The sequence below is a fragment of the Crotalus tigris genome, unplaced genomic scaffold, assembly GCF_016545835.1.
Source record: "Crotalus tigris isolate CLP2741 ecotype Arizona unplaced genomic scaffold, ASM1654583v1 scf7180000019050.494769, whole genome shotgun sequence".
Taxonomy (NCBI): Eukaryota; Metazoa; Chordata; class Lepidosauria; order Squamata; family Viperidae; genus Crotalus; species Crotalus tigris.
In genome coordinates this window covers 268,443-296,436 of record NW_024097344.1, presented here as the reverse complement: position 1 = coordinate 296,436, position 27,994 = coordinate 268,443, and the positions used below count along the sequence as shown (strand labels likewise).

At 41.7% G+C, this 27,994-nt stretch overlaps 2 protein-coding genes across 5 annotated transcripts in view; both read right to left on the bottom strand.

The window, feature by feature from the left end:
• The window catches only part of MSRB3 (methionine sulfoxide reductase B3), a 94,262-nt gene that overhangs the window by 52,543 nt on the left and 13,725 nt on the right, over positions 1–27,994 (bottom strand). For all 4 annotated transcript variants that reach the window (XM_039358653.1, XM_039358652.1, XM_039358655.1 and 1 more), the window contains one exon: positions 2,645–2,753. In XM_039358653.1, coding sequence (XP_039214587.1) covers positions 2,645–2,753 — 109 coding nt within the window. The remainder of the gene's footprint in view (positions 1–2,644; positions 2,754–27,994) is intronic.
• Positions 3,530–18,590, bottom strand: LOC120315006. Its single transcript, XM_039358650.1, has 2 exons — positions 14,325–18,590; positions 3,530–3,760 (listed from the first exon to the last, which is right to left on the bottom strand). Exon 1 carries the CDS (start codon positions 17,933–17,935, stop codon positions 15,530–15,532), a length of 2,406 nt encoding a protein of 801 aa, XP_039214584.1. The 5' UTR covers positions 17,936–18,590; the 3' UTR covers positions 3,530–3,760; positions 14,325–15,529.

The window sequence follows — 27,994 nt, the reverse complement described above, 5'->3', positions numbered from 1 at the left end:
AAATAGAATAAACTATATTTATTATAAACTATATTCATTATTATCCTTGAAAAAGAACCATCTTTTTTTATTTCACCTTACCTTCTGTCAGAATATAAAAGCTACCTAATGACCCAATTAATATTTTCTACCCAAAAGTTTCCAAGAAAAGAAACAAACTAACAAAAAATAGAAAGGAAAAAAATGAAATTATACCACATTCTCTTTTCTCTTTGATATTTACAATGACCACTTCAAAAATATTGCCTTAAAGGCTTCCAGTTCTGGTTTTCGACACTGGCGGAGATGCGGAGAGATCCCTCTCCCCGCTGTCCGTTTTTCTCCTTTGGAAGACCCTGGAAAGGGTCGAAAGTTGCCCTGGAAAGGTGACCACCGTTGGGAGGGACTCTTGCTGGATTGCGGAGGGGCGGGAGCCTCTCCATTTGATCTGCAGTAACTCTCAGGACCGAAGAGGAAAAGAGTGGCCATTAACATGGCCGCTCACTTAGTCAAACCAGCCGAAAGCTCAAAGCACCATCTAAGCATGAAGAAGCAACTGGAGGAGTTGGGTGAGACCCTATTTTTACTTTTCTCTTTCCCAACTATTTTCCTGTAAAAACTTTTTGAAATACCCCTTTCCCCCAGCTGAATTGCGCAGCTTTTGTTCACTCCAGGAATTTAAAGCCAAGAAATATACACACATACACAAAAGGAACAACAAGATTAAATGACCACTTACCTGGACTTGTAATATTTGGATACTGGGCTCCTTAAAAGCTCTGTATCTCGACAAAAATTTACTGCTTTACTTTTTTGTTAACTGGGGGGGGGGGGCAGGGAATGTTCTTTGTTTCCTCTCCTGAACTGGAAAAAAGCCCTATTTTGTATGTCACTGGGGACATCTAGTGGTGAAATCTGGTACAGCAAGTGGAATAAATCTTTTCTGACTGGGAGATCTCTGAGACTAAAATTTGTCCTTGATGGCAACCAAAAGATAAGAATTTGAAACAGCTTGGTGGTGAAAATAATTCTTTATAGTGGAGGTGGACAGTTATTGACTCTTACTAAAAATAGCCTCCACTAAAGGACTGTAAACATTACAGAAATGGAGGAATACCACCCACAGCCTTATGCCAAACTTATACTTGAAAAAAATCTAGAGGCTACTGAGCTAATGAATTCTATAATGAAAGACTTACATGCTACTTTAAAGCCACAAAACGCAGCTTTAACCCCATTAGAGGAATCCACACTTCAAAAAGCAACAGAAGAAGGAACTAATAACAAAGTGGATTTTAAAAATGCCAGGAACAATCTACTCAGAACTTTAACACTCAAATTTTGACCTCACTTAAAGACTTTACAACTATAACAGCAACAGAAACTGAACAAAGCAATGCTAAAATGGAACTTGCAGAGGATTTATGACAATACACTGAGATTCTAGATAGTCTAGATGATCCAAAAACAACTACAACATCGAACATGAATTTTTATTTACTCCAGCTGAAACCAGAAGAAGAACCATTTGGCCAACAATTTAATGACTGTGAAGGGACTGGCTTCCTTGATAGGCTGATGATTGGATGGTCTCCCCTATTTCAAATGATATATCCAGGAAGGAAGGGAGAGCCACTTGAGGATCTAAAAGCCTTTTTATGGAAGTCGGCTTGGCATAAAAGGAAGGCCAGAGTTAGACTAAAAAAAAAATGGTTTTCTTTGTGTGATACCTAAGGGAAGAGCTTTAAACTTTATGTAATGAGCCAAGGATATTTTAAAAGATATTATTGGATTTAATAGTTAGGTTCTATATTTATAAGGGAAATAAATTAGTTACTTAAATAATTGTTTTGAATTATAAACAGAAGATGGATTTAGAGGATAAAGATTATTTTATGAGTAAGCAATATTAAAATGAGAATTAGAATATGATGGTGAAATAAATTAAGAATTTACTGGAATAAATAATAAGTGTATTTTAAATATGATATTATTTTGTATGAATTAAGGGAACCGTGGGCTATCTGAAACTTAAACATTATTGGACAGTAAGCCAACTGGAATATTTTAATTGAAACCAGACAAAAGTTAAAAACAGGATTTGGAGATATATAATCTAAAATTTGTTTATAAATGTTTTAAATGATTAAGTTATAACTAGCAACCTACTAATTTGAATTTGGTATAATGACTAAGGGAAACAAAGAGGAAATTTTTGATGATGTAAACTGATATATGTATGGATAAGCGTGTTATTGGATTATGTATTACCCAACCACCATGTTGCTTCCTTAAATACATGAAGGTTTGTAAAAATGGAAAATTAATAAAACTTTTTTAATAAAAAAAAATTGCCTTAAACATTATTTCCATTATAATTCAAATCTCCTTCCCCAAAACAAAAAATGATCTGTGCTAGTTGCACAAAATGACCTGTGCTAGTTGTAGTAAAGTAAAAGCAGACAATAAACATAAAGTCACAATAACCAAGTTACAATGATCAAATTGCTGAACTTAGTGCCCATGCTACAATTTTTTGGCTTTTCAGTTTATTCAGGATAAACTAAAACAGAATTACTTGAAACCACTTGAGAGAAAATTACAACATAGTGAAACAGAAGGAGCATCCCCTTGTTTTTGATTACCACCTACCCCCTTGCCATACCTTTCAGTTCCTTTCTCCTGAGTAACATGGTACTGCAAGGGTGTCAACCGCTTTCTCAGTTCTTCCTGGGAAAAAGTCACCTTATAGTTCTTTTTTTCCCTACGCGACCCTACAAAAAGATAAAATATGGAAAAAGGCGTCTTTTCAATTTAAAATCCTGAGTAACTGCATGCTAGCCAAATACAGCTTCTATAGTACATTCACTTTTCCAATGGCTAGATTGCATCCTAATGCATTAGAGAGATTCAAGCGGATCGTTCTACCAAACCCAACTTTTAGAAGGCTGTTGTACCCAAGCAGGTGACTCCATGTGAAAAGAATGTGAGGCAGCCAAAGCTTTCACTATGCAGAAAAGTCAACACACATATGTTTGTGAGTTCTGACCGTCACATTATCCTTTGCTAGAAGGTAAAATCTGGAGCCTAATATTCTGTTCCTCAGGACTTCTCAATCAGTACATTTTAGTATAAAACTCTATAAAACATCTGTAAATAGGTAAAAGGTAAAGGGCATATTACGTTTAACCAGAAGTTGTGATCACTTTAAAATATTGCCAATGGTTGTTAATTTCTCATTAATTTTGAAGCATATTTTAACATCTTACACTTCAAAAAGTATAGCTGCTGAAAAAAACAGGGTATTATTTAAATCAGTGGTAGCGAACCTATGGCACGGGTGCCAGAGGCGGCACTCAGACCCCTCTCTGTGGGCACGCACGCTGTCGCCCCAGTCCTAGGCCTTCAGCTGGGTTTTATAAAACCTTTTCACTTTAGGTCTCTGCCGCCATGTGCAAAAAAAAAAAAAAAAGGTTCAATCAGTCAATTTCAACATCTTGCGAGAAAAAAAAAAGATCTTGCAAAGTTGAAATTGAGCCAATGTGCCACACCCAGCCAATGGGCCACACTCACCCAGCACTCAACGATGCATAAGTGGGTTTTGGGTTGCAGTTTGGCCACTCGGTCTCTAAAAGGTTCGCCATCACTGATTTAGATTCTTACTTAAACCCCATCCACTTAAAGCATTTTTTTTTTCAGGTTGAGGGATATATTTTGATTTGAGTGTTATGGCTGTGAGCTTAAAATAGTAGACATTTCTTCTAAAGCAGTGGTTCTCAACCTTTTTAATGCCGCGACCCCCAACCGGTCGTAAGTCGAGGACTACCCAACCGGTCGTAAGTCGAGGACTACCCAACCGGTCATACGTTGAGGACTACCCAACCGGTCGTAAGTCGAGGACTTTCCATGCCCGGGAGCACCGCGCATGTGTGGTGCCGCCCCCTGCACCGGCCGAGGTGTAGCTGGCAAGCGGCAGAGACGGAGCAGGCCAACCACCGGCTGGGCCACCAGCTGGCCCAGCCCAAGGGAGGTAAGGCACCCGCCGGGCCCCATACGCGCCAGCAACCCTCCCTGCGCCCGCCGGCCTCCCACCTCTGGCCCTCTTTTACTTACATTTTTAGTAGTTGCTCAGCAGGGAGGGGTGGAAACTTCTAGACAGCTCGCCTTCGCTGCAGACAACTTGCAGCACCGTTTGCAGAATGGGACTTTTGGCAAGCTCAGCAGGGCAGAGACAGCCTGGACAATTCCTATTGGCTTTTGAAAGCCAATAGAATTAGACTCTATTCAAGAGAGTCTAATTCTATTGGCTTTCAAAAGCCAATAGAATAAAAGGGAGTAGCACAGCTAAGGAAAAGGAGAAAAAATGGCAGACTTGAGTTGTTTGGCGACCCCCGTGAAATGGTCGTTCGACCCCAAATGGGGTTGCGACCCACAGGTTGAGAACCGCTGTTCTAAAGACTAATGGGACACCAACTTCCTGATTTTGTATATCTTCTTATTGTACTATGTAGTTTATTTATACCATTGTTTGTATTTCAATTATTACCCTTTCTATTTTATTGAATTGTTATGATTATGGTTTACAACCACCAAAGTTTGCTTAAATTCAATGGCATATAACTCAAATGAATTTGAGGCAAATATTGTGATGCAATATAGGTACAAAACCAAGGCAAAATTCCTGGATATAAGAGCAATAAATATGATAGGCATGCATTCAGAAAATTCAACTAAAAAATTAGGAACTTAAATAAGAGACTAAGAATTCTAGAGCTTAGTAAAATGTATATTTCTAGAAATATTAGTTATGATAGCTATTGAAAAGTAATATTTACAAAATTAAATCTTTTTATCTAATGAAACTGATAAGCATAAAATAGTTAAAGAAGCTCTTAATGCCTACAATTGGATTAAATAAGTTTCTTTTAAAACAGACATGTCAAACACAAGGCCTGGGGGCCAGATGCAGACCGCGAAATGGTTTCATGTGGCCCGCGAAGCCATCCTGGAAACAGTGAGGGAACGGCGCTGGCCCAAGCCAGCTGGGAGCAATGTACAATTTTGTGATGGACATCTATGCTGAAACACATTCAATCTTAGCTCCGCAAGGCCATCTGGAAACAGTGAGGAAACAGCCCATGACGCATCGACCCCAGCCCCTGGGTGCATGCTGGGGAGGTGTCACCCTTTCAGAGGAATGAAGAAATGCACCTGGAAGTAGCCAGCAAATGGCCCTCGCCTACTTCACTTGATGGGTTCCGGCAGAAGGGTTTTGGCAGGCAGCGGGGCACTCTCCTCACAGCGCTAAGAGCTGAGCCGGGTGGCACGAAACTGATGAGAAGTGCAATGCTGCCTAGCCCTCAGCCTGCCCAGTTTCAGCAGGCAGCAAGGTGGAAAGCTGGCGAGCTTCGCACCGCCGGCTCTTCTTGGAGAGCGCCCCGCTGCCTGCCGAAACTGGGCAGGCTGCGGACTGAGCAGCATTGCGTAGGTAATGTTGACTCTAACGCTGCTCAAGGTATGAGTGGTGGGCTCCCCCAGAGCCCACCACTCAGATATGTGAAGAAGGTGAGGGACATGTGCTGGCCACTTCCAGGTGATGGTGCATTTCTTCATTCCTCACGAAGGGTAACACCTCCCCAGCTGTGTTTCTTGCCTGTTTTTCTCCCTCCCTCATCTCAAATATTTTCCCACCACTCTGTACTTAGGAAGGAAAGAAGGAAAGAAGGAGAGGGAGGGTCTGAGGGAAGTCCTGCTTTAGTCCTGCCCTGCTGCCTTTTCACCATCCCCTTGCCCCCTCCTCCTGGCCTATCCTGGGGGTCTCCCATCCTATTGCTAAGGAAGCTTGGATACAAAGCCGGGTCTCCTCCATGGAGAGGGAATGGGCCTCCCTCTGACTTTACCCTCGTACCCATCATGAGCAACCTGGCTAAGGAGAACAAGCACAGCAGCAGCAGCCTTTAGGAGGTAAGTGTAGCTGGGCACCCCCTTGAGGAAGTGGGGCTGGGCTTGGTGCCACTGGTGCTAGAGGGCCAGGCTGGGCATTTGACCTCTGCTGCCCAGGGCTCCAGGCAGCCCACACCACCATCCAGCCCCCCGCATGGCCTGAGAGGAATGGTGAGGCTCTTCCAGTGGACCATGCATTGGCACTTGCCCTGGTCCCACCCCCTTCTGCCAGAGACCCTCAGATCTGTCCCACTCCTGCCCAGGCCCCCTTGACCCGAACAATGTAGAGCTGGCCACGCCCACCCAATAGGTCACACCCATTCTGACCACACCCACCTAGTAGGCCGCACCCACCCTGGCCACACCAACCTGGCCCACGAGGGCAACCACAATGCTGATGCGGCCCTCAGTGAAATTGAGTTTGACCCGTTTTAAAAGTTTATTAATTACATATTTACTATATAACAGAATAATATGGAGAGATTTAATGTCGTGAAAGATCTCTCAGCACATAGATTAACAGAATTTGAAGGAAGTTTATTGAGTTTACTCCTGATAAGGAATAATTTAAAGATCATATATGCAGGAGCTGAGACTAATATGCATTCCTCTGCTCTATTTCCTCTCCAAGGCACAATAATCTGCATTTTTTGAAATCCAATTAAAAATTAAGCAGCAAATAGATAAGGCATATTGTACACAGAGAAGGATTATATATATCTGCTCCTCAGCAGAATATTTTAGGGATGAGTTCTTTTATTTATCTCCAAACATAATGAAAAGAACTAGCAGAATGTGAAATTGAAATACGCTATTTTATGCAGCACTCTAGCTGAAATTAAAAAAGACAATATGATTTAGAGAATGAACCAAATAACTGATGCCTACAGTTTCAAAGTAATATTTATTCCATAGAGGAAGTATTAAGATAGTCAATGAAAATTTTAATATGAATATTTCCAGTGTTTTTGTAAAAAAAAAAAAAAGGTGCCGGAACTCACATCTTCTTAATGTTTTATTTATATATTTATATATACAGTGTGTGTGTGTGTGTGTGTGTGTGTATTCAGTTCTTAACATAAATTTATTGTATTTAAGGCAAATGTTCATACTAAATTGCAAAGTTTTGTCCAATTCTCATCCAGCAAATCTTCTCGACTCCTTTCCTTGCTGTTAATATCTATGGCCGAATGTCATCCTCTGAGTAACCACAGAGGCAGTCCGACAACTTTGATGAACAAAACTGCTGAAAGTGTCTTAATCTTTAATGAAGCTCTTGTTGGGGTGGCAATTAGATTCATCTGCGAAAACCCACGTTCACATTCACTTGAATAGTATTCAGAGTCCGTATCAAATGCAACAGATTTTCTGGTTATGTCTTTTCAAGAATGTATTCACAGAATCCACGAATCATTTCTCTTTCATTTAGTTGTAGTCTGATTGACAAGTTTCTAATTTCCACTTCTCCAAATGTCAGTTAAGTATTAACATCTTCAGGCCAATGTTTTTGATCAAGTACGCGAGACCAATATGCCAACTCATCGTCTTTGCTATCAAGACATCTTTTTTCAATTATTTCAATATTGTATAAAATATACTTGGGTCAATGGGAGGATCCTTTCTTGAATGTTTTCCATGAAGTAAAACTTCATGAAAGCAAAGATCATGTACAGCAGCAACAGCGCATTTATAATAGGCCCCAAAGTTCTGTCTTCTTTCTTCAAAAAATTGTACCAGTATTTTTATTTTCTTATTTGCCTTGTACAGGTCCATGTTGCTGTCCTGTAGGTCCAAACTTAATTCTGATAATTCTTGGAGAGCGTCATACATCAATCCTAGGTCTAATAAAAATTCTGTAGATGTTATTTTTCTTTTCAAGCCATTATAAGTGCATTTATCATTTTTATCCCTCGTAGGATCATGCATTACTTCTTCAAAATGATACACAAGGGATTTAAAATTATTCCACACAGCCAAAACTGTATGCAAACTAGAGACACCCATCGGGTACTTAAAATTCTTCCAATTTTCAGCAGCTTGGCCCCCAGTTATTCTGCACATAAATACAACTCTCTACTATTCTTTGCCAAAGCATGGTATATGACGTAAAGTTTATCAATAAATGATTTGAATCTATTTATTCCTGAAGTTTCCTTGGCAGCATCACCTACTGATAATTCTAGTCTGTGATTAGCACTGTGCCAAACTATAATAGAAGGAAAACGTTCTGACAGCAAATTTTTCACTCCGCTTTTACATCCTATCATCACAGCAGCGCGGTCGCATGCCAGAGAAACCAAATATATTTTTAAATAATCTTCTGACATTCCATAAGAGTGAAGACATTGGAGTTAAGGAATCAAATACTCCTTCTGCTGTTACTTTTTCAAGTTCTACCAAGTCCAAAAACAAATTTACTGGCGAATTCATTCTAACACCTTTGATACAGCATCAAACATATACTATGAGAGTAGGTTTTTTTGCTTATTGTGATTGATTCATCAATTATCAATGAAGTTTTATTATTGAATTGAACAATTTCTTTAACCACAGCTTTCCTCATTTCTTCACTTACATGATTAACTTTAATACACGCATTTGTAGAATGAAGAATACAACCCATTTCAACTCCGTTCTGTTCTTGCAGATCAATTTCACTTTCAAAATGATGGAATGATTGATTTCCCTTTGCTATTTTATATGCAGTTCAAAAAAAATTTGCAGTTATTTTTTCGTGAGATAATGACGTTAAAAAACATTCTCAAGAGTCATTTTTTCGTTTTCAGCAACTATTTTTAATGCTGCTTTATGTGCAGCAGATTCTCTGTGATCAAAAAAAATTTTTCCAAGTGAGCTCAACTGTTGCTTCCTATCTTTGCCAGAATAGGTTATTTCATTGTTGATCCATTCTTTGGAAAGTTTTATTCCCATTTTTGTTTCAACTCCAAGAGTTCCAACTTTTCTGCAAGGTGTACAGCCAAGTTTCATTTTGCAAACAGAGAGCCATTCATTTTTCACGCAAAAATCTTTTTTTTTGATCATAGGTCCAGCAGTCCGGCCAGTCATTTGTACTTTGGCTTTGCTTCTCAAGAACAGATTCAGAAATATCAACAGGTGTCATTATTTCCGTGTGTTCTGTCATTGTGTCTGTTAATATTCTGGCCTTCTTATTAGCAGGACCGGTGGTTGAAAAATAATTAGTGATTTTTTTTCATTTTTAAATTTGGGGCCACACTTTTACACTAAAAATTAAAAAATAATCAAAAAATCAGTCCTGCAATTATGTTTTTTTTAAGTTTCCTAGTTTTTTTAGTAGTGATTTAAATTGAAGAAATACATGAAAGCTGACATTCATACTTTGAATTTTTTTTTACACATAACTTAAGTTATATTTCCAGTGCTTCTGCCAAGAGTTCCATTGTTTCTTTGAAAATATCTTAAAGGGCTTGCCTTTGTGATAGAAGTTTTCTACTACTGCTCCAGGGTTTGGCTAACATAAATATGCATAGCATAATTAGATTTATTATTGCTGTTAATCATATCTTACAAAACATGAATGTACTTTCAAACATTTAAACCTGGTTTGTTTGGGGAATAACTATCACCTTTTCCATTTGAAATAACCAGTGTTTCAGCAGAGATGTATCTGATTTACTATCAAGTGTTCCTGCCAGAATAAAAACACTGAATTTATTGCAGATGGTTTGTAATTTCACCCTTGGGACATTCTTACTAATGCTGCATCTTAAAGATTTGAGCCAAGTTTAATTCATAATTGCCTTTAGTTTTTTTCATCTGTTTTTGGCTTAGATGAAGTAATGCATCTTTCAGGCATTCACCAAATAAACTAGAATTTGTTGTGAGCATCTCCTTAAATACAAACAGCTCATAAGCTGAACTTACCTATATTAGCAACCACATTATTGATGGCTTGTACATACCATTTTAAGATACAAGCAAATTGGTTCAAGTGAATATGCTATTATAACCCAAAATGGATGCTATTAATTCATCCCTGTCAATATAATTGGTTATTTTCATCAAACTTAATTCTGTTTTATCAAATTAATCATGAAGACAGCATAGTAGGCTGCCATAGGGGTGAAAAATTATGTGATAGCTCCCCCATGTTTATATACTGCAGGTGGGTATAGTAAAGATGGAATATTATTTTTTTTGTCTACTTGGAAAATGATGTGTTGCACTTTAATAGAGGAGGAGACAACTTTTACATACCGTATATGCCGGCGTATTAGGCGACCCGGTGTATAAGACGACCCCCGTCTTTATAGCCGGGCCGCATTCCTAGAACGTCATACGCCGGAAACTACCAGTATTTCCGGCGTATAAGACGACCCCCGTCTTTGGCGCCGATTTCAGCACTCGCGGAAGTCATCTTATACGCCGGCATTTACGGTATATAGTCTGACATATATTGGGTTCCTTTTGAAGGACTAGCAGTGGGAGATAATAGATGTCTAATACAAGTGCATATGCTGCCTTTAACATATGTGTTTAATTGATGGAGTCATGTTACTGACAAGATAATGAATTGCAAAAAAAATTGTTATTAATACATATGTTAAACAGTTTGTTTCTATTTCTTTACAACTGCTGATAAAAAAATGGCCTGGCAATGTTCAAATTATACACACAAGAGAACAGGCTTAGGTGAGGGGGAAAGTGTTACAATTCAATCTATTTATGAATATGAATGAATATGTCCACAATTGCCCAGTGTATTTTAATAATGATATTGAACTGTGCTATGAGGAGCTTACAATTTACATTTCTTATTCTTAGGGAATTAATAACAGAAAGAAAATGGATTGAAAAAAGTAGATGCAAAAGTAACATTAGATAAATATGAGAAAATATAGTTGCACATCCTTAAATAATTTATTTTTATAAACAGTATATAAGCTGTTAAAATATAGCTTTTTGTATCCAAAAGTAGATTTTGAGAGAAAAATAAAGAAAAGATTGTGTTACAATACTGATGATTTATATAAAGTTTGTGTTTAAAGGAAAGCTAGAAAAGACCCATTTTAGAACAACAAATTGCTGGGTTGTTGTTTTTTTTTTTTTTTTGACATTATCAACATTTCAGCAGAGTCCATGTGCGTGCCTGCCTCGCGCTCACCCTGTGTCAGCCAGGCTCTCCACGGCATGCTGCAGCTGATTGGAGGCGGCTGGCCAGGCACTAAGTGCCGAAAACAGCAGAGTCTGTGCACGTCTGCTACGCACTCCCGTCAGACATGCTCTCCACACCTCGGATCAGCTGCAGTGCGCCGTGGAGAGCAAGGCTGATGCGGGCTAGGCAGGCACGCACAGAGACTCCACTGTTTTCAGCTGCAGTGCAGCATGGAGAGCCTGGCTAACACGGGGTGAGCACAAGGCAGGCGTGCACATGGACTCTGCTTTTTTCGGTGGGGCTTTGGTGCTTAGCCGGCCGCCTCCAATCAGCTGCAGCACGCCATGGACAGCCTGTCTGACACAGGGTGAGTGTGAGCAGGTGCGCACATGGAGTCCGCCTTTTCCGGTGGGGCTTTGGTGCCTGGCTGGCTGCCTTCAATCAGCTGCAGTGTGCCATGGAGAGCCTGGCTGACACAGGATGAGCGCGAGGTAGACACGCACACAGATTCCGCTTTTTTTGGTGGGGCTTCGGTGCCTGGCCAGCCGCCACCAATCAGCTGTAGCGTACCATGGAGAACCTGGCTGACACGGGTTGAGCAGGAGGCAGACGCACACACAGACTCCACTTTTTTTGGTGGGGCTTCGGTGCCTGGCCAATTGCCCTCTTTCTTCTCCCTATTCCTTTGACAGCAGTGGGGTTTGGGGATGATCAATTCCTATTTGTGACATGGCCAACCAATCACCGTGTCCTCCTCTTGGGAGGGCAACACCAGCTGCCAATGCAGCAACAGAAAAGGCGGAAGGCAATGCCACCCACCAGACCAGCCTAGCAGCACAGGAACTGCAGTTCTCCTCAGCTTTGGGAAGGCTGTGCAATGGAAACATGACGGTGGGTGCCGTGGGGCACTCACTGAGGAAGCTGCTGCCAGTAACGGAGCTCGCTCACTTCCTGCCCCATCACTTCCAAATGCCATGTGCTCGCTACTCTGGCAAACTCTTCTGGGGTGACGGCATATGTGCCAACAGAGAGGGCTCCGAGTGCCATCTCTGGCATGCGTACCGCAGCTAGGGCTATATCGGAGACCCCAGAAAAAAAAAAGAAGAGGCTTCTGACCATGCACAAAGTGCATGTAATATTTCCAGGGACCCAATCTGAGCCTCTATCCAGAATTAAGTGCTACTCCCCACTTCCCACCCCCAGTCCTCTCACTCACAAGGAGACAGTGTGGTTGGGCTGCAGGGAGGGATGCAAAGTTCCCGCCAACTCGCCTCCGCTGCAGACAACTTGGATGTGCAGCGTTTGTTGGCCGGGTCTTTTGGCACACTCAGCAGTGCAGAGACAGCCATTAACCACCAGGTCTGGGCAATTCCTATTGGTTTTCGAAAGCCAACAGAGGGAGTAGCACAGCCCATGCAGGAGACAGCAGCCAAGTCTGCCAGGCGCAAGCACGCAAGTCGTGCCCTGGAACTAACCATATACCGTTCCCGTTAGGGGCAGCAGAAGTTGACAATCCGTCAAAAAAAGGTGCCAGAAACCTGTTCTGTGCATTCTATGACAAAAAAGCCCTGAATATTTCTAATATTTAATGGAGGCAGCTGTACACCTAAAAAATCTTTAAAAATGAAAATAAAATATTTTCATTCTGCAAAAGTTATGTTCTTTATTTTTCAAAAGTATTCAGCAATACTGCATTTGTTAAGATGTGAATCTTAGATGAATTCATTAATCATATGGCTTATGAACAAAAACTCTTCTTTATTAAACTTTTAAGATTGCAATTCTTTACATATTATCTGAGAAACAATCAGCTTTGAATTTAGGCAGATTATTTCTAAAATTGCTCTTTCATCTTAGACATTTATCTCTCTCATTATTTGGTAAAATAACAAAATATAGGCTAGTCTGGCAAGGCAACAAGAGATATAAGTATAGACTTATAAATGTAAACAGATACACATAAATAAATATTGAACATCCTAGTTTCATCATTTCCAAATATTTTAGGCTATAAATATGTATAGTGATTTTTTTTCTGAAAGCATACAGGTGTTTAAGAGATTATAGCAGTTATATTTGGCTTGAGCAAATAACATTTTTCAAAATAAACTTTTTTCCCAGTTATTGAGGGATTTATGCTTGATTACAGCTCTACAAAAGGTTTTTTTTTTAACCACAGATATATGCCCTCATAAAGAAACAATTGTATTTTCAAAGTAGAATGACCAGAGCAATCCATCTGTATGTAATTTAGTACAAGGAAAGAAATGGCAGGTTTAAATTACACGGTACTGAATTGCAATTTCCTAACATTGGGTGCTTTTCTGCTTTTTTACCCTCAATCATTACTAAAGTGTGTTCACAAAAAAGTAATTTTAATTTTAAGTAAAGTTGTTTCTTTTTTCTTCCTCTTTATACCATGTAAAAAGAAAGTCAGTATGTGCTGGTCTCCATCAACATTATCTGTGTACATAATGCACAATAGTACAAAACCTTAGCTGTTGGTTGCAAGGTCCTGAAAAGAAATATTTTTATTTCTCAGACTATACATTAGTTTTAATCTAAGCATTCTTTAAAAGTAGCCTTTTTGCTGCAAGGCCTACATTTATTTCTGCAGAACATACTTTAATAGAAGAATTTGAAGACCACAGCTTCCAAATTAGGAAAATTTTCTACAACCTGGTTTTTTGAACCTAAAATATAAACATAACTTTCTAACAGTAAATGTGTTTTATAATATTCAGTTGCTTATTTTAAGAACTCAAATAATGGAAACTTATACCCTCAAACTATGAAACAGTCTTTTACTTGAAAGTAAAAAAGATTGCTCTGTTAGAAAGCAATGTTAAAATTCCCACAAATGCTATCATATAGAACAGTGGTTCTCAACCTGTGGGTCGGGACCCCATTTGGGGTCAAACGACCATTTCACGGGGGTCGCCAAACAACGCAGTCCGCCATTTTTTTCCACTTTTCCTTAGCTGTGCTACTCCCTTTTATTCTATTGGCTTTTGAAAGCCAATAGAATAGACTCTCTTGTATAGAGTCTAATTCTATTGGCTTTCAAAAGCCAATTGGAATTGTCCAGGTTGTCTCTGCCCTGCTGAGCCTGCCAAAAGTCCCATTCTGTAAACGGTGCTGCACCAGTTGAGTAGTCCTCGACTTACGACCGGTTGAGTAGTCCTCGACTTACGACCGATTGGGGGGTCGCGGCATTAAAAAGGTTGAGAACCACTGATATAGAATAAGACTAAGAATTCATTACAACCCTTGCTCATATACCATGTCTATAAAGAGGCTATTTGTTTTATTTTTGTTGTCTATTCTATTTCAGGGCACAAAACATACTATACTATCTTTTCTTATCTTATTTGCTGCGACAAATAGACTATACCACTTAATGAACAAAGAAATCAAATGGTAACAGAAGAACAATTTTTTTAAAAATGCTTATATGGAATAACTGTACTACAGTTCTTGGTGACTTACAATTACTTTTTTTAAAATCTAAAATAAACTTTAAGATAAAAGAACAAATCTAGCCATAGCAACATTTTAGATTATCCTTGAGCTCTGAAACAATTTGGTGCTTTTAATATTACTTTATGATCAAATGTCCACCAAAAGGAGTGTTGGCTTACCTGAATGCCTTTTCTCAGCATGATGAAGAAGAATCCACCAATGGGTTATTTCAGTCCTCCTGCCCAATCAGACCAAGTTGTCAAGTTGTCATGCCTCCTCATTATCTGGGGACCTCCCAGTTTTCATCAACGGGCAAAGCCATTGACAACAGTACGATGTGATGACTCTCAAGCAGGTAGTAACAATAACTAACAGAACGACCATCCCACCTGGACCTGACTGACTTCTACTAAGGGAGGGCGTGGATTCTTCTTCATCATGCTGAGAAAAGGCGTTCAGGTAAGCCAACGCTCCTTCTCCAGCATGATGACAGAAGAATCCACCAATGGGACGTACCAAAGCTTCTCGAGTCCCTAAGGGTGGTAGTCAGTAGGGGCCGGGCCCCCAGATGGTGTGACTACTTGTTGTAGGATACGTCTACCAAAGGCGGCCTCAGCCGAAGCACACTTGTCTAAATGGTAATGTCTAATGAATGGAGATGGCGACGACCACGTCGCCGCCCTGCACATGTCCTCAATGGACGCCTGTGTTGCCCACGCCGCAGTTGCAGCAGCAGTGCAGGTAGAGTGAGCCGTCACATGAGGAGGAACTTGTAAGGCCAGAGAGACATAAGCGTTTGAAATACAGGCCCTTATCCACCTTCCTATGGTGGAAGCCGAAACCTTTTGCCCCATAGACGAAGGCTGAAAGGACACAAATAGGGTTTCCGACTTACAGAAGGGCTTAGTGTGTTTGATATAACATCGCAAGGCCCTCCTTACGTCCAAAGTGTGCCAGCGTCGCTCTACTTCATGTGACGGGTGAGGGCAAAAATTTGGGAGGATAACCTCCTTAAATTCCATTAACCTTTGGAATAAATGAAGGGTCAAGCCTGAGAACTACCCTATCCTCGTGGAACGTGCACAGGTCTTTTCTAACCAAGGCCGCTAACTCTGAAATGCGCCTGGCCGAGGTAATAGCTATGAGAAAGGAGACCTTGAATGACAAATGTTGTAATGAGCACGTTTTGAGTGGTTCAGAAGGAGAAGATGTTAGAGCTTGAAGCACTCGGGGTAGGTCCCAGGAGGGATACCTGTGAATTACAGGCGGTCTGGTATTTGAGACCCCTTTAAGAAAAGCCCGAATGGCTGGATGTCTTGATAAGGAGCCCGAGGAGTCCCATGACAAAATTGAGGACAGGGCTGCTAACCGTCTGCACAAAGTGTTGGGTGCCAACCCCTTGTTGATGCCCTCCATTAAATATTCCAGAACCCTGGGAATCGTCACCTGTGATAGACTTACGTGTTTCTTGTCACACCATTGACAGAAATGCTTCCATGTATGGTCATAAAGCCGGTTTGTTGCCGGTCTCCTGGCCGCCTGTATCATAGCAATCACCTCCACTGAGTAAGATTCCCTGGTTAGGGTGCAGCGTTCAAGTGCCAGGCGGTCAGTTGAAGCCATTGGGGATCTGGATGTTGTAGATCTCCCTGTATCAGCCTTATTTGGCTGTCGGGAATCCTCCATGAAGCTGAAAATGAAAGACTCACCAGATCCACGAACCATTGTCTCCTGGGCCAGTAAGGGGCAATGAAGATCACCTCCGCTTGTTCCTCCAGGAGCTTCCTGATTGCTGCTGGAAGTAGAGGCAATGGGGGGAAGGCATACAATAGGCTTTGTGGCCACCTGCTGTGAAGCACGTCCGTTCCCTTTGCTCCCCGAGAAGGGAACCGGGAAAGGAATCTGGGAAACTGAGCGTTCTCCGGGGAGACAAACAGGTCCATGATCGGACTGCCGAATTTGGCTGATATCTCCCTGAAGATATCTGGATGAAGCATCCATTCCGAATGATCTATTGTCGACCTGCTGAGGAAATCTGCCTGTCGATTTCCCTCCCCCGAAATGTGTTCGGCTCTGATGGAGAGCAGGTATTTCTCTGCCCAGGTGCCCAATGCTCGGGCTTCTGTCATGAGGGATTTCGACCGTGTGCCCCCCTGCTGATTCACGTGGGCCTTTGCAGCCACGTTGTCTGTTTGAATCAGTAAATGCTGGCCCCTGACTTCTGTGTGGAAGTTTTGAAGAGCTTGATAAATCGCGCTGAGCTCCAACCAATTTATGTTGTGTTTGAGATCTGCTTGCAACCACCAACCCTGAGCTATCCGGGATTGGAGGTGAGCCCCCCAGCCAAAGAGACTGGCGTCCGTGGTCACCTGAAGGCGGCTGGGTTGTTTGAACAAGGTCCCTTTGCTGACAGCTGATGAAGTCCACCAGCCAAGGGAAAACCGTACTTGATGGGGAACCCAAACCCGTCTGTTGGACGTACTGGTATGCTGTCTTTGGTATGGGAGAAGAAACCACTGAAGCTCCCGGGTATGTAGCCGAGCCCACGGCACGATTGCTATACATGAGATCTGTTTGCCCAGGAGCTGAGAAAGCGTGGCTAATGCCACGGTTCTGTCCCTGCGTACCTTGCGAGCCAAGTCCCTGATGCTCCTGCGTCTCTCCTCTGACAGGTACACATGACACGATTCCGTGTCTATTACTGCTCCCAGGTGAAGCAGACGGGTAGATGGATTCATCTGGCTCTTTTTGAAGTTGATCAGGAAGCCGTGGACCTGAAGAGTCTGTATAGTGAGAGTCAAGTCCGAATGGGCGGCTGAGACTGACAGGGACTGGATCAGGATATCGTCCAAGTAGCACTGGACCCTGACTGGGACCAGCTGCAAGTGAGCCGCCAACACTGCCAGGATTTTGGTAAAGACCCTGGAGGCTGAAGAGAGGCTGAAAGGAAGGGCTCTGTACTGAAAATGGCGGTTGAGATAGCAGAATCTTAAGTACCTGTGATGAGCTGGGAGAATAGGGATGTGGAGGTATGCCTCCTTCAGATCTATGGATATTAATAAATCTCCCCGCCTGATACTGGTTAGGATGGAGTGCAGTGTTTGCATTTTGAACCGTTTGTAATGAAGGTGAAGATTCAATCCCTTGAGATCGAGGATTGCCCTCCATCCCCCCAAAGACCTTGGGACTACAAACGGGATTGAGTAATATCCCTGCCCCGCCTGGCTTGAGGGAACCTCCTCTATCGCCTTGATGGCTAGTAGATGCTGTATAGCGTCCTCCATGAGTCCCCTCTTTACTGGGTTTCTCATGGCTGGGCAAGACACAAAGTGATTGAATGGAACGGATTTGAACTCCAGGGACAGGCCTTCCCTTATGGTATGCAACACCCAGGAGTCTGTGGTCGTGTTTTCCCATTGGCGAGTAAAGTGAGTGAGCCTACCACCAATGGGGGGATTTCCCTCCGAGTCATTTGCCTCGGCGGAAGGACCGACCACCTCGGCCACGAAAGGAATGTTTGGGTTGTGGCTGGTATTTGGACCTGTCTCTATAAACTGTCCTGTCCAGTGAGCGCTCCTGTTTGGGAGCGACCGGTTGGTACGGTTGTGCCGACTCTGTTGCTGTCCCTGCCCGAAAGGGTTGCCGGCGACTGTAAGGGATGAACCGTCTTGTGGACCTCTTTGCCACGTGGGAGATCACCTTTTGCTTCTGCTTATTTTCAACTAAGTACGGCGTTAGTGCATCCCCAAATAATTTGCCACCTTTGAAAGAGGCTGTGGCCGCGTGCCACTTATGCTTACTTTCGGCTCTCCAATTTTTTAGCCACAGGAGTCTCCTAGCCACCACGTTGGAAGCCATAGCCCGGGCTGAATGTTTGGCTGAATACAAAGAGGCATCAGCCATGTATTCAGATGTGGCAAGTATTTTTGTTAGGTCCTGATGCATTCTAGTTTCCTCAAGCGGGATTCTATCCCGCAGCTGACGCAGTCAGGTGATAGAGATTCTTGCTAAGAAGGAAGTGGCCGTCGCTGCCTTCACAGCCCAGGCACATGCCAAGTGCGCTTTTGTTGGAGTTGTAGCCCCCTCCTCGCCCCCTCCTTGCCCTTTCTTTGCCCTTTCTAGAGGAAATGTCTGCGGCAAAGCTCGCTAGCTCGTAACACAAATGGCAAACCGCATGACAGTTAAACAGGATGTTATGCAGAACTAAGCTCGAGAAGGCACTAACCACATGGTTTTGTTTTGTGTAGCCAGGTGGGCAATATAGGTCAAACATGTCATGTACTCTTGACATGCTCTGAGACTAAGTAATGGGAGTGGTTTTAAGCTTATGGCGCAGCAAGAAATTATATGTATGGCACAAATGTATCACATGTAATCAATGCTTATTTGCATATTGTAATCAATAAAGTAGTTCCCGGACTTCGGTTCGGGGCAGTCCCACCCCAAGAAAACCTCCGTGTCAGGAGCCTTCTTCCGTGTATTCAGCCATTCGTGGGATCTGCCCCACGTATGGGGGGATAGCAAAAGTGGTATCCCCTCACGCTTTGCGTAAGGCCATTTCAGATTTTTTATCCTCTGCCTTAAGGGCGTCCGATACCTCAGCTAGAAGGCTGGCAGTGGAGAATAGCAGTGCCAGCGATTCATTCACTTTTGGGACCTCTAGTAGGTCTCCGAATCCCTTAGGCATGTCTACCATTTTGCGCTCAGACGCGCTCTGTGACGGCTGGGCTGCTGGTGATTCCCACTGATCCTGAACATTTTGGAAGAACAATTGTGGACAAGGGATATGGAGGTGCGTGTCTACAGGCACAGCAAACAAAGGATTGGTTTCCTGATCGGAGGAAGGCTGAGGGGTTGGTACCGACTGAGGGGAAAGCTTACTTGCCTCGCACGCTCTGCATAACAAAGCCAGAAATAGTGAAGTATTAAAAAGCTCCGCCATGGATGGTTCCTTGCAATCCGACCAACTGTCCTTGCCTCCCCCGTAATCTAAAACATCTGGTTCCGAATCAGGGGATTGGGAGGGAGAAACCATACCTGATTAATCCAGTAGAGGCCTCGCGGCAGTTGTTGGTGCCGAAGAAGAGGATGGTCCTGGAACGGAGGGGGCTTGTTGATGACTCGCTGATGCCATGGCTTGGCACACTGCCTGTGATATCCACATTTGGAGCTAGTCGGAGACGGACTGCTCTAGTGGAACCCTTAACCCTGCAGCAGGTGGTGTACTGGCAGCAGTGGGCGCTGCAGACGAACCTGGCAAGGCAAAGTTCTCCCCAAACACGGGTGAGCCTACCTGACCAAGGGTCCAAGTTGGGACCTGTTGATGCCCCGTCTCCGGCAACCATACTCTGGATGTGGATGGTTGAGGCTCTCCCCTGTCCGGTGGTGCGGAGGTCGGCAATGTGAGACCTCCTTCAGAAGACAAGCGTTGGGCCCGGGAGAATTGCTTCTCCAGGGCTCTGTGGGTGCGTTCAGCCAGTTTGTCGCTCGCCGCGCCAGCTTTCCTGCCATGCTTAGATTTGGATCTCGCCTTACCTGAAGGAGGCTCGGGTGCCAGCTCAGTTGAGGCGGGAATGATGTCCATGTCCAAGGAACGTGGCTCAGAAGGGTCTGCCATTTCCATCGAAATCAACCCAAAGTTGCCTTTGGCCTGATTCGTTCTGCAAGGGACATCAGAGGCCCCTGTGGGGGACTTACCTACGTGGATTGGGTGGAGAAGAATCACACGTGTCCCACAGTAGTGGCGATGGTCAGGATGCTGGAACAACCACCAGATGCAGAAGGGGCAGACAGGCAATATGGCGACCAAGCTGAAGAACCAGAGCTGCTGGTACCACACTCTTGCTCACTGGTGTCTGGATCAGGTGATGGCTGAAACTAAGACTCAGATGAAAGAGTCAGCAATTTTGTTAATCAATCTAGTTTAATACAATTAACATTTGTAGTTCACCCCCACCCCCGTTATTGCATTCAATTTAGATTTTTTTTTAAAAAAATATTTTTTATTTTATTTTTTTAATTCTAAATGGTGACTGCCAGGGGGATTGAGCCTCCAAATGGCGGGCTCTGTGAATGTTCCCCTGGAGTGAATAACAGGAGGGAGGGGGGTAAAGAAGGGGGGGTGTGAGGGATAGAATTAATGCTGCAGTGCAAGGGACCAGTGACTGCCACAAACGAGGCTAATTGGAATCTGCTATTTGGCCCAGTGCGTGAAGCAGGGGATTGCATCTAACAGCTGTTAGGCGCAAAAGGCTTTACCGCTGCCCCACAGGCTCCTAACGCTTCCGCGGTGGCTTTAAGTGATTGTAAGGCCACCGTCGGGCTTTCCCTTGTCGCAGCAATAATAAGGTGCTTAGAAGTAAGATTAGGCCTTTTGAAATTCAAATGGCGGCCGCTAAGAGTCCCTAGCCGAGCCTGGCCAGGGAGAAGCTACGAGGCTGCGAAAATGAAAGCAGTAAGGAAAGGAACCACGCACGCGAAACTGAGTTCAACAACCCCTTTGAAATGCGTACAGGTTAAACCTCCCCCCCCCACTGTTTAGGGCAAGGTTTGTTTGCTGATTCAGCAGGATACTGAATCTGGGGAAGTGAAAAACCCACCCACCCTTTCCTTGGAAAGTTTTAACCTAACCCTGAGGAGGGGAATGCAGCAAATCCTTACAGAGGGGAAACAAAACTCTCACTAAGCTGCTAAACTCTTTTAAAGAATCCACCAATGAGTAAATTTTCTATCAGACCTGCTCCAACGTAGAGAGAGTCAAGAAATCACATCTGTATGGGCAAAGACCAAGAAGAAAACTGGGAGGTCCCCAGATAATGAGGAGGCGTGACAACTTGGTCTGATTGGGCAGGAGGTGGATTCTTCTGTCATCATGCTGGAGAAAACATTTTTTTCCCATGTTTTAAATTCGTAAGCCACTTTTGGGGCCCTTTGGGAAATATGGAAGCTTGTTCTTTGCTAAATTCTTGAGAAAAAGGATTTGAAAATTCTTCTTGTCATGTATTTATAATCCTGGGTTTATATATAGATTTGAGTTCAGTTAAATTTAACAGCCAAATAAATGAGGTCAAATAAGGTAAATAGGGTTTTCACAAAAAGTTGAGACTATACTCAAGATTATAAAACTATAAATAATTACTGCTAAATATTTACAATTGAGAATAAGCTGACAATTTCTTCCAAGTATATGAGCAGCCACTGCAACGTAGACTTGTTAACTCACAGAAGAACTCATAAGCACTTATTTTTATGTCTTACAGCTCAAGAGATCAAAACAATGAACTAATTACTGAATCTGCTTTAGTTTATTTTTAAAAAAGTAACTGAAAATCTCAAGTCACACTTGACTTATATTTCATAAAAATATCCATGTGGCAAGAAAATAGAAGTAATTATCTTCTGCCTTCTAAAGGTTTTTTTTTTTTTCAATTCTCTTACCACTCTAGTATTCTCAGGCAGTCTCCCATGCAAGTATTTAATGTTTTTTGTTTAGAAGCAAAGACCAAAATATCAGACACATTACAATAAAGTTCAATATAGGCAAGAGAAGTATATAAAATTAAGAGAATCACTGTATTCATTAAGTTAATGTTGTTTAAAATTAAATTTATGGTTACAGGGCAACCTAGGTTAGCTCAATTAAAAGCTGATATTATTCTAAAATTCTGCAAAACATTTGACCTTTTCTATATTATATACCAAGATGTTTGCAAGTTATCGCACATTATTTCAAATTCAATACTGCAGATTTAAGACAATTTAAATTAGAGGAAGGAGAAGAGCAAAGTTATGTGCATGTTGCTTTGTGGAATCTGGTATCATGATGTTTTGGGAATACAACTGGGGAGTGCTATGCTGAGGAAAAGTTTAGTAAAAAATAGCAAAGGTTCACATAGGCACAGAAGATAGTGGTCCAATATGTAGGAAAGATGTAAGTAGTGAGTATTTTGCAGATAATTGTCTTGATTCAGTGATTTCCTGGACACTACAGCTCTTAAAACTCTCTTTACTCTCTTTACCCTTAAAGTCATGAATAAAATGTGTCTTAAAGAAATATACAATACAAATTATATGCCATATAACTATATATAAATGCATTTCATATACTATTACAGATTTAGTTTCCAGCAAAAAATAAAGATCCTTAGCTATTTTAAATATATAAGAATATACTTTATATGAAAATCAATTGGTGCATATGAAAGCCATAAGCTGCTGTAACCACTAGTAGCCAGCTGAATGTAGGACATAGAGGACTCCTCAACTAGAGCATACATCCCAATACAATGATATCTTGGTATTCAACTGCTTTGAAACTCGTCAAATTTGGTAATTAACACATTTTGATACAAAAGTTTTGTCCCAGTACTCATCATTTATTTGGTACTCAACACACAAGCTTGAACTTCTCAAGGTCAACTTCCTTGTGATTCGCTACATTAATCCTTATGGGAAAAATTTGTTAGGTACTCAATTGTTTTTGGTACTTGATACGCCTCCTGGAACCAATTAACAATGAATACCAAGATACCACTGTATGTACATCATCCAGTTCAATAAGCATTATGAAGCACAGAGATGAGTAGTGATAAATATACATCAATATGATAAATCTTCAGAGAAAGTTAAACCTACAATACAATGGAAACTAATTGAATAAGAAAAATACAGATGGTGAGAGTCAGAAAGAGATAACATTAAGGAAGTAAGATAAACCATATAGGCAAAAATAGTTGGGTCTGAGAAAGGAAGAAGCGAAGCTATAAAAATATATAGGAAATGGCTAGCCAGGAAGGTTGAATGGAGAATAGGAAAATAAGCTGAATAAGATAAGAAGAGAGGCACACTGAATTGAAAAGCAGGAAAAGAACTTATTGTTTAAAATGGAGATATAAATATATACTAAGTTTAAAATAACCATTTACATGTCTAATTTTTCTTATTCTTATTGTATAAGTGAATATGATTTAGTATGTTATCAGGAATGTGTATAGGCGGACAGAAAGAATGTAACCTCATACTACCTCAGCCAATGGGGAAAGAGGAGGGCTGTAGCGGCCGGTGATAGGGATGAATAAAAGAAGGAGATATTTTGGGTTAAAACTTTGGAGAGAACCAAGCTTTGATAGCTTCTCTCCCTGCTTATTGCAATAAACGAAACAAAAGGCCTTCACTGTGTCTTGGCTGGTTATTGGTCGGGTGAGCTTGCCTCTGGTCACGAAGGAAAGTAGCCAGGAGCACATAACAGCCTTGGGGGCTCCTCCGGGATTTGCATCCATTCCATCTTTGGCAGCCGGGGATATTCAAAAGGGGAGTGCGCACCTGGGTAAGTTTTTCCCAGCCCTAAAGGTCGGATTGCCCCTGCTCAAACAAGGAGGAATTGGAGATCCCGAGATGGAAAGCCAGGATCCAGTGAAAACCTAAGGGAAAGTCGGCAGACCTAAGGAAGGACTTCAACTCAGCCTGACAGGTAAGATACCAGAGGGGTATCTATATATCAGAGAGGTGTTAATGGGCAATAAGAGTTTGAAGAGGAGGGACGCCTCCCCGGCCAGTGTGCCGGCCAATAAGGAAAAAGAGGAAAGGTATTTACATTCTGGAATGAATCCCTTAAGGAGATGGGAATCCCTTAGGGAGAATGTTGAAGTGTTTTAAGTCAATGCTTTAAACAAGGCATTTGCTATACCTGGCCTAAGTACATGTTTGGCCAGCCAATAAATTAAATTGGGCTTCTCAGCTTGGCTTAGAGCGGTGGGGAATGGATAGGCAGTGGTTAAAGTCTATCAGAAACGCTCCTTGCATTTCCCCACTGCCTGGAGAACAAGCTACAAGTGCCCTAAAAGAGTAAAAGTGGAGATTTAAAGATCTTGAAATGATGTTTAATGGTCTGTATGTTTGTGTGTTTGTATTGACTCATTTCTAAAGACCTGGGGGAGGGGAGGGAGAGACCCTCTAACAGTAATATACAAAACAACAAGGCCTTATTCCAAAAGGAAAATTGGGAAATGGAGCTCATTGGCTTTGAAAAAGCTCCTTGAAAATAAGAATGATTGTTTTGCCTGGGGTGAAGCATTTGGATTTTTTTGTGTCTGATGTAAAAGCAAGAAAGGGTGAAGAAGGGTAGTTTCTTATAATTAGAAGGACAATGGAAGGTTTAAGAATGGAAATAATCAAATGGAAGAGAGGGAAAGAGAGAGAGAGAAAGAAAGGAGCTGTGTGAAGTTTTATGCCTGGCCAGGATGAAAGGCGAGAACTCTGATCTGCTATTTTGTGTGAAAGAGTTAAGTAGAAAGCTATGTATTTCTTGAGGTTCCTATAGTTTGGAAGGTAACAAGAGAGGAGAAAACCTCTCTCCAAGGGGGGGGAATTGTCCCCCCTAACAGCTTTTGAAATCAGGCAATTTAGGAAAGAATTGCCCAAACTAATATAAGATCCTATTGAAGTAGGAAAACAGGTTAGAAATGTTTTTAGGACCAATGGAAAGCATGGGAAGGTATTAGGGTACAAATGCAGAAATTAGACACATGGAAAACTAAAACAACAGAAGATTTATTAGCAGTAAAAGAGGCTCAGAAAGTATATGCGAAGAGAGAAGAGGAGAGAGATAAACGTAAGATAAGATAAAAATCATGGCTCAGATATTGCAAACAGGCCAGTAAAGAAGATGTGGAAGAGTAATCAGGAAATCAGTAAGGCAGGCTGGGGGTGAGGACAGCCAGTTGGCACCAGGGAATACAAACCCCTAAGAGAAAATTCCTCTGGACCCAGATTAGGGAAAAATCAATGTGCCTGCTGTAAGGAGGAAGGGCACTGGAAAAATGAGTGTCCTAAAAGAAAGGAACAGGAGGAGTTAACTCAATTGATGAACTTTGAAGATTAGGGGAGTCAGGGGACAAAACTGTTTTCTGGTTCAGCTTTTTAGGAACCCCTGATAAACCTTAAAGGTTGGATCCCTGGAGGAGGAAAGGGTGTATTCGGTGGATTCTGGAGCCACCAGATTTACCCTGAACTTTTACCTCCAGGAATGCATATTGGGAAAGGGAAGATTAAGGATCAGGGAATTGGGGACATGTAGTAGAAGCAACAATATTTAAATCTGCTATGGTCCAGACAGTAGTAAAAGGACCTGCTATGGTCCAGACAGTAGTAAAAGGACCTGAACTTTGTATTGGTTAAAGGGAGCTGCAATTTGGCCAGGGGGTACTTAATTGGTAAATTGGGGATTGTTATTATGGGGAATGAAAGAGAAATAATTGTAAATATTATGACCTTGAGTGAGGAAGCTCAAGGAAAAGTGGACCCTCTTATATGGGCCCAAGAGGGCAATAGAAGAGGGGTACACATGGATCCTTTAAAGGTGACTTTAAAGAACCCTGGTGAAGTAATTCACCAGATACAGTATAACATTACATTGGAAGGAAGAATGGGTTTAAAGCCCATGGTGGAAGGGCTATTGAAGGGGGGTGAAATTTTTGAGCAATCCTTTTAAACACGTTTAGTTTGTTTAACCCAAGAATTTTTTTTTTTAACCCAAGAATTTCTGCCTTGGAAAAGTAAGAGAGGGAGAAAAAAAAAAGAAGAAGAAAAAGGAGGGAGAGGCAGTTTCTGTCTGCATGTTTGTTTGTGTGTATGTGTTTTTTTTTTTTAAGAACAGAAATTGGGTAAAATTTCCTGACTGTGAGAATAATTAATCAGTAGGATAATTGTCTTCAGAAATTGTGGATGCTTAATTATTGGAGGTTTTTGGGAGGAGGTTAGAAATTGATAGGGTCTGAAATGGATAGTTTCCTGTTTCAGTAAGGGGTTGGACTAGAGGACCTCTAATGTCCCATCCAACTCTGATATTCTGTTTTTGTATGTGTGGTATGCTTCAGTGATTTTCCTTTGCATTTTAGTTTGGATTTATCCTTAATAATGCATTTGAGGATATTCTTGTCAAAGGAACAATCTTATGAAGTTTTATTTAACATCTGATAAATATGTGTCTTTGGGACTCCTTGCTACAGCAGAAAAGATGATTAATTGCTGCATACTGTATGTGTCCAATTTGTTTTCCTTTTCCTTGGAGCCAAGGAGGGGAAGGGAAATCTTTATAGAAATCCAATTTGGTTTCAGGGTTATAGCCACAGGCTGCAAGGCTGGATTTGAGTTCAAATCCTGCTTTGGCCATGAGGGTTGGCTGAGTGTTTTGGGGCTGATTTATTTTTGTTCAGCCCTAGGAGGAAGGTATTGACAAGCCACTTATGTAAATGTTATGGCAATTTTCCTCCTGAGGGCTGTTTCAAGCAAAAGTTTTGTATAAATTTTTACTCTGTCTGGTTTAGTGAGTGGGGGAAGGGGGAGACAATCTTTTGTCTTCTTAGCTATCCTGGTGTTCTTTGATGTGCTGCCACAAGAGTGATTTGAATGTTATTTGCCTGAGACAAAAGGCATTCCAGAAATGTTGGCCCAATGCTAATTGGTGAGCCTATGTGCTTTACCTTTTAAAATCCTGAATGTGTTATTTACAATAAGTTTATTGAGTTATATTTTTGTAACATGGTATCTAATCAGGGTGAAAGGGGGAGGAGAAAGAAAAATGTGACAATTTTTGATAGAGCTTCCATGGACAAGTGTAGTCTATCTGATACAGGACAAATGATTTTTTTTTCTTTCTTTTCTTTCCTCCACTTTTAAGCTGTGAAAGCAAATACATTTTTATGTAGCTTCCCAGTTTTGTAAGATCTTATTCTAGGAATTATAAAGAAATGGGAAAGCAACTTTTTGGCAGAAGAAAGGATTGAGGGTGTTTAGCAAATAAAGCCCAATTGGTATGAAAGGAGGTAAAATATCTAGAATATATTATAGTTGAAGGGGAAAGGAAAATAGATAGTAAAAGGATTAAGGATATAGTAATTTATAATTACCAAACAACAAAAATGGTCTTAAGGGGATTCTGTGGTTATCACAAGGTACTGCAAGAATGGTGATCCAAAAACTATACGAGGGGAATCATTGGGGAATTAAAGCATAGGTAGAAATATATTTGAAATTCTATGCTACCCTTGGAATTTATGGGATAGCCCAAAGGGCTACAGAGGGATGTTTGATATGTAAAAGGGTTAATAAAGGGTTAAGGCTCCCAAAGAAGGGAGACAAATAGCTAAATGTAGAACAAGTACTGGGGTCTCTGTCTTCTCTTTGACAGGAAGGCTTGGTGGCGCAAACAACTCCTTTTGGAATTTCCAGTCCATAAGATCCAGCCGGGACAGTGTGTGCTGATACGTAAATGAAAGGAGGAACTTCTACAACCAAAGAAAGGAAGTTCCTTATGTTATATCTGCTGTCCGGAGGGCTGAGAAGGGTTGGACTCACTACACATGAGCAAAGGTGGTGACTGGACCTGAAAGAGGGTGGACGGTTATTTCAGAACAAGGACTGAAAGCCACGTTTAAAAAGACTTAAATGGGTAGTGGACCAGAACCTCTACCTATTTTG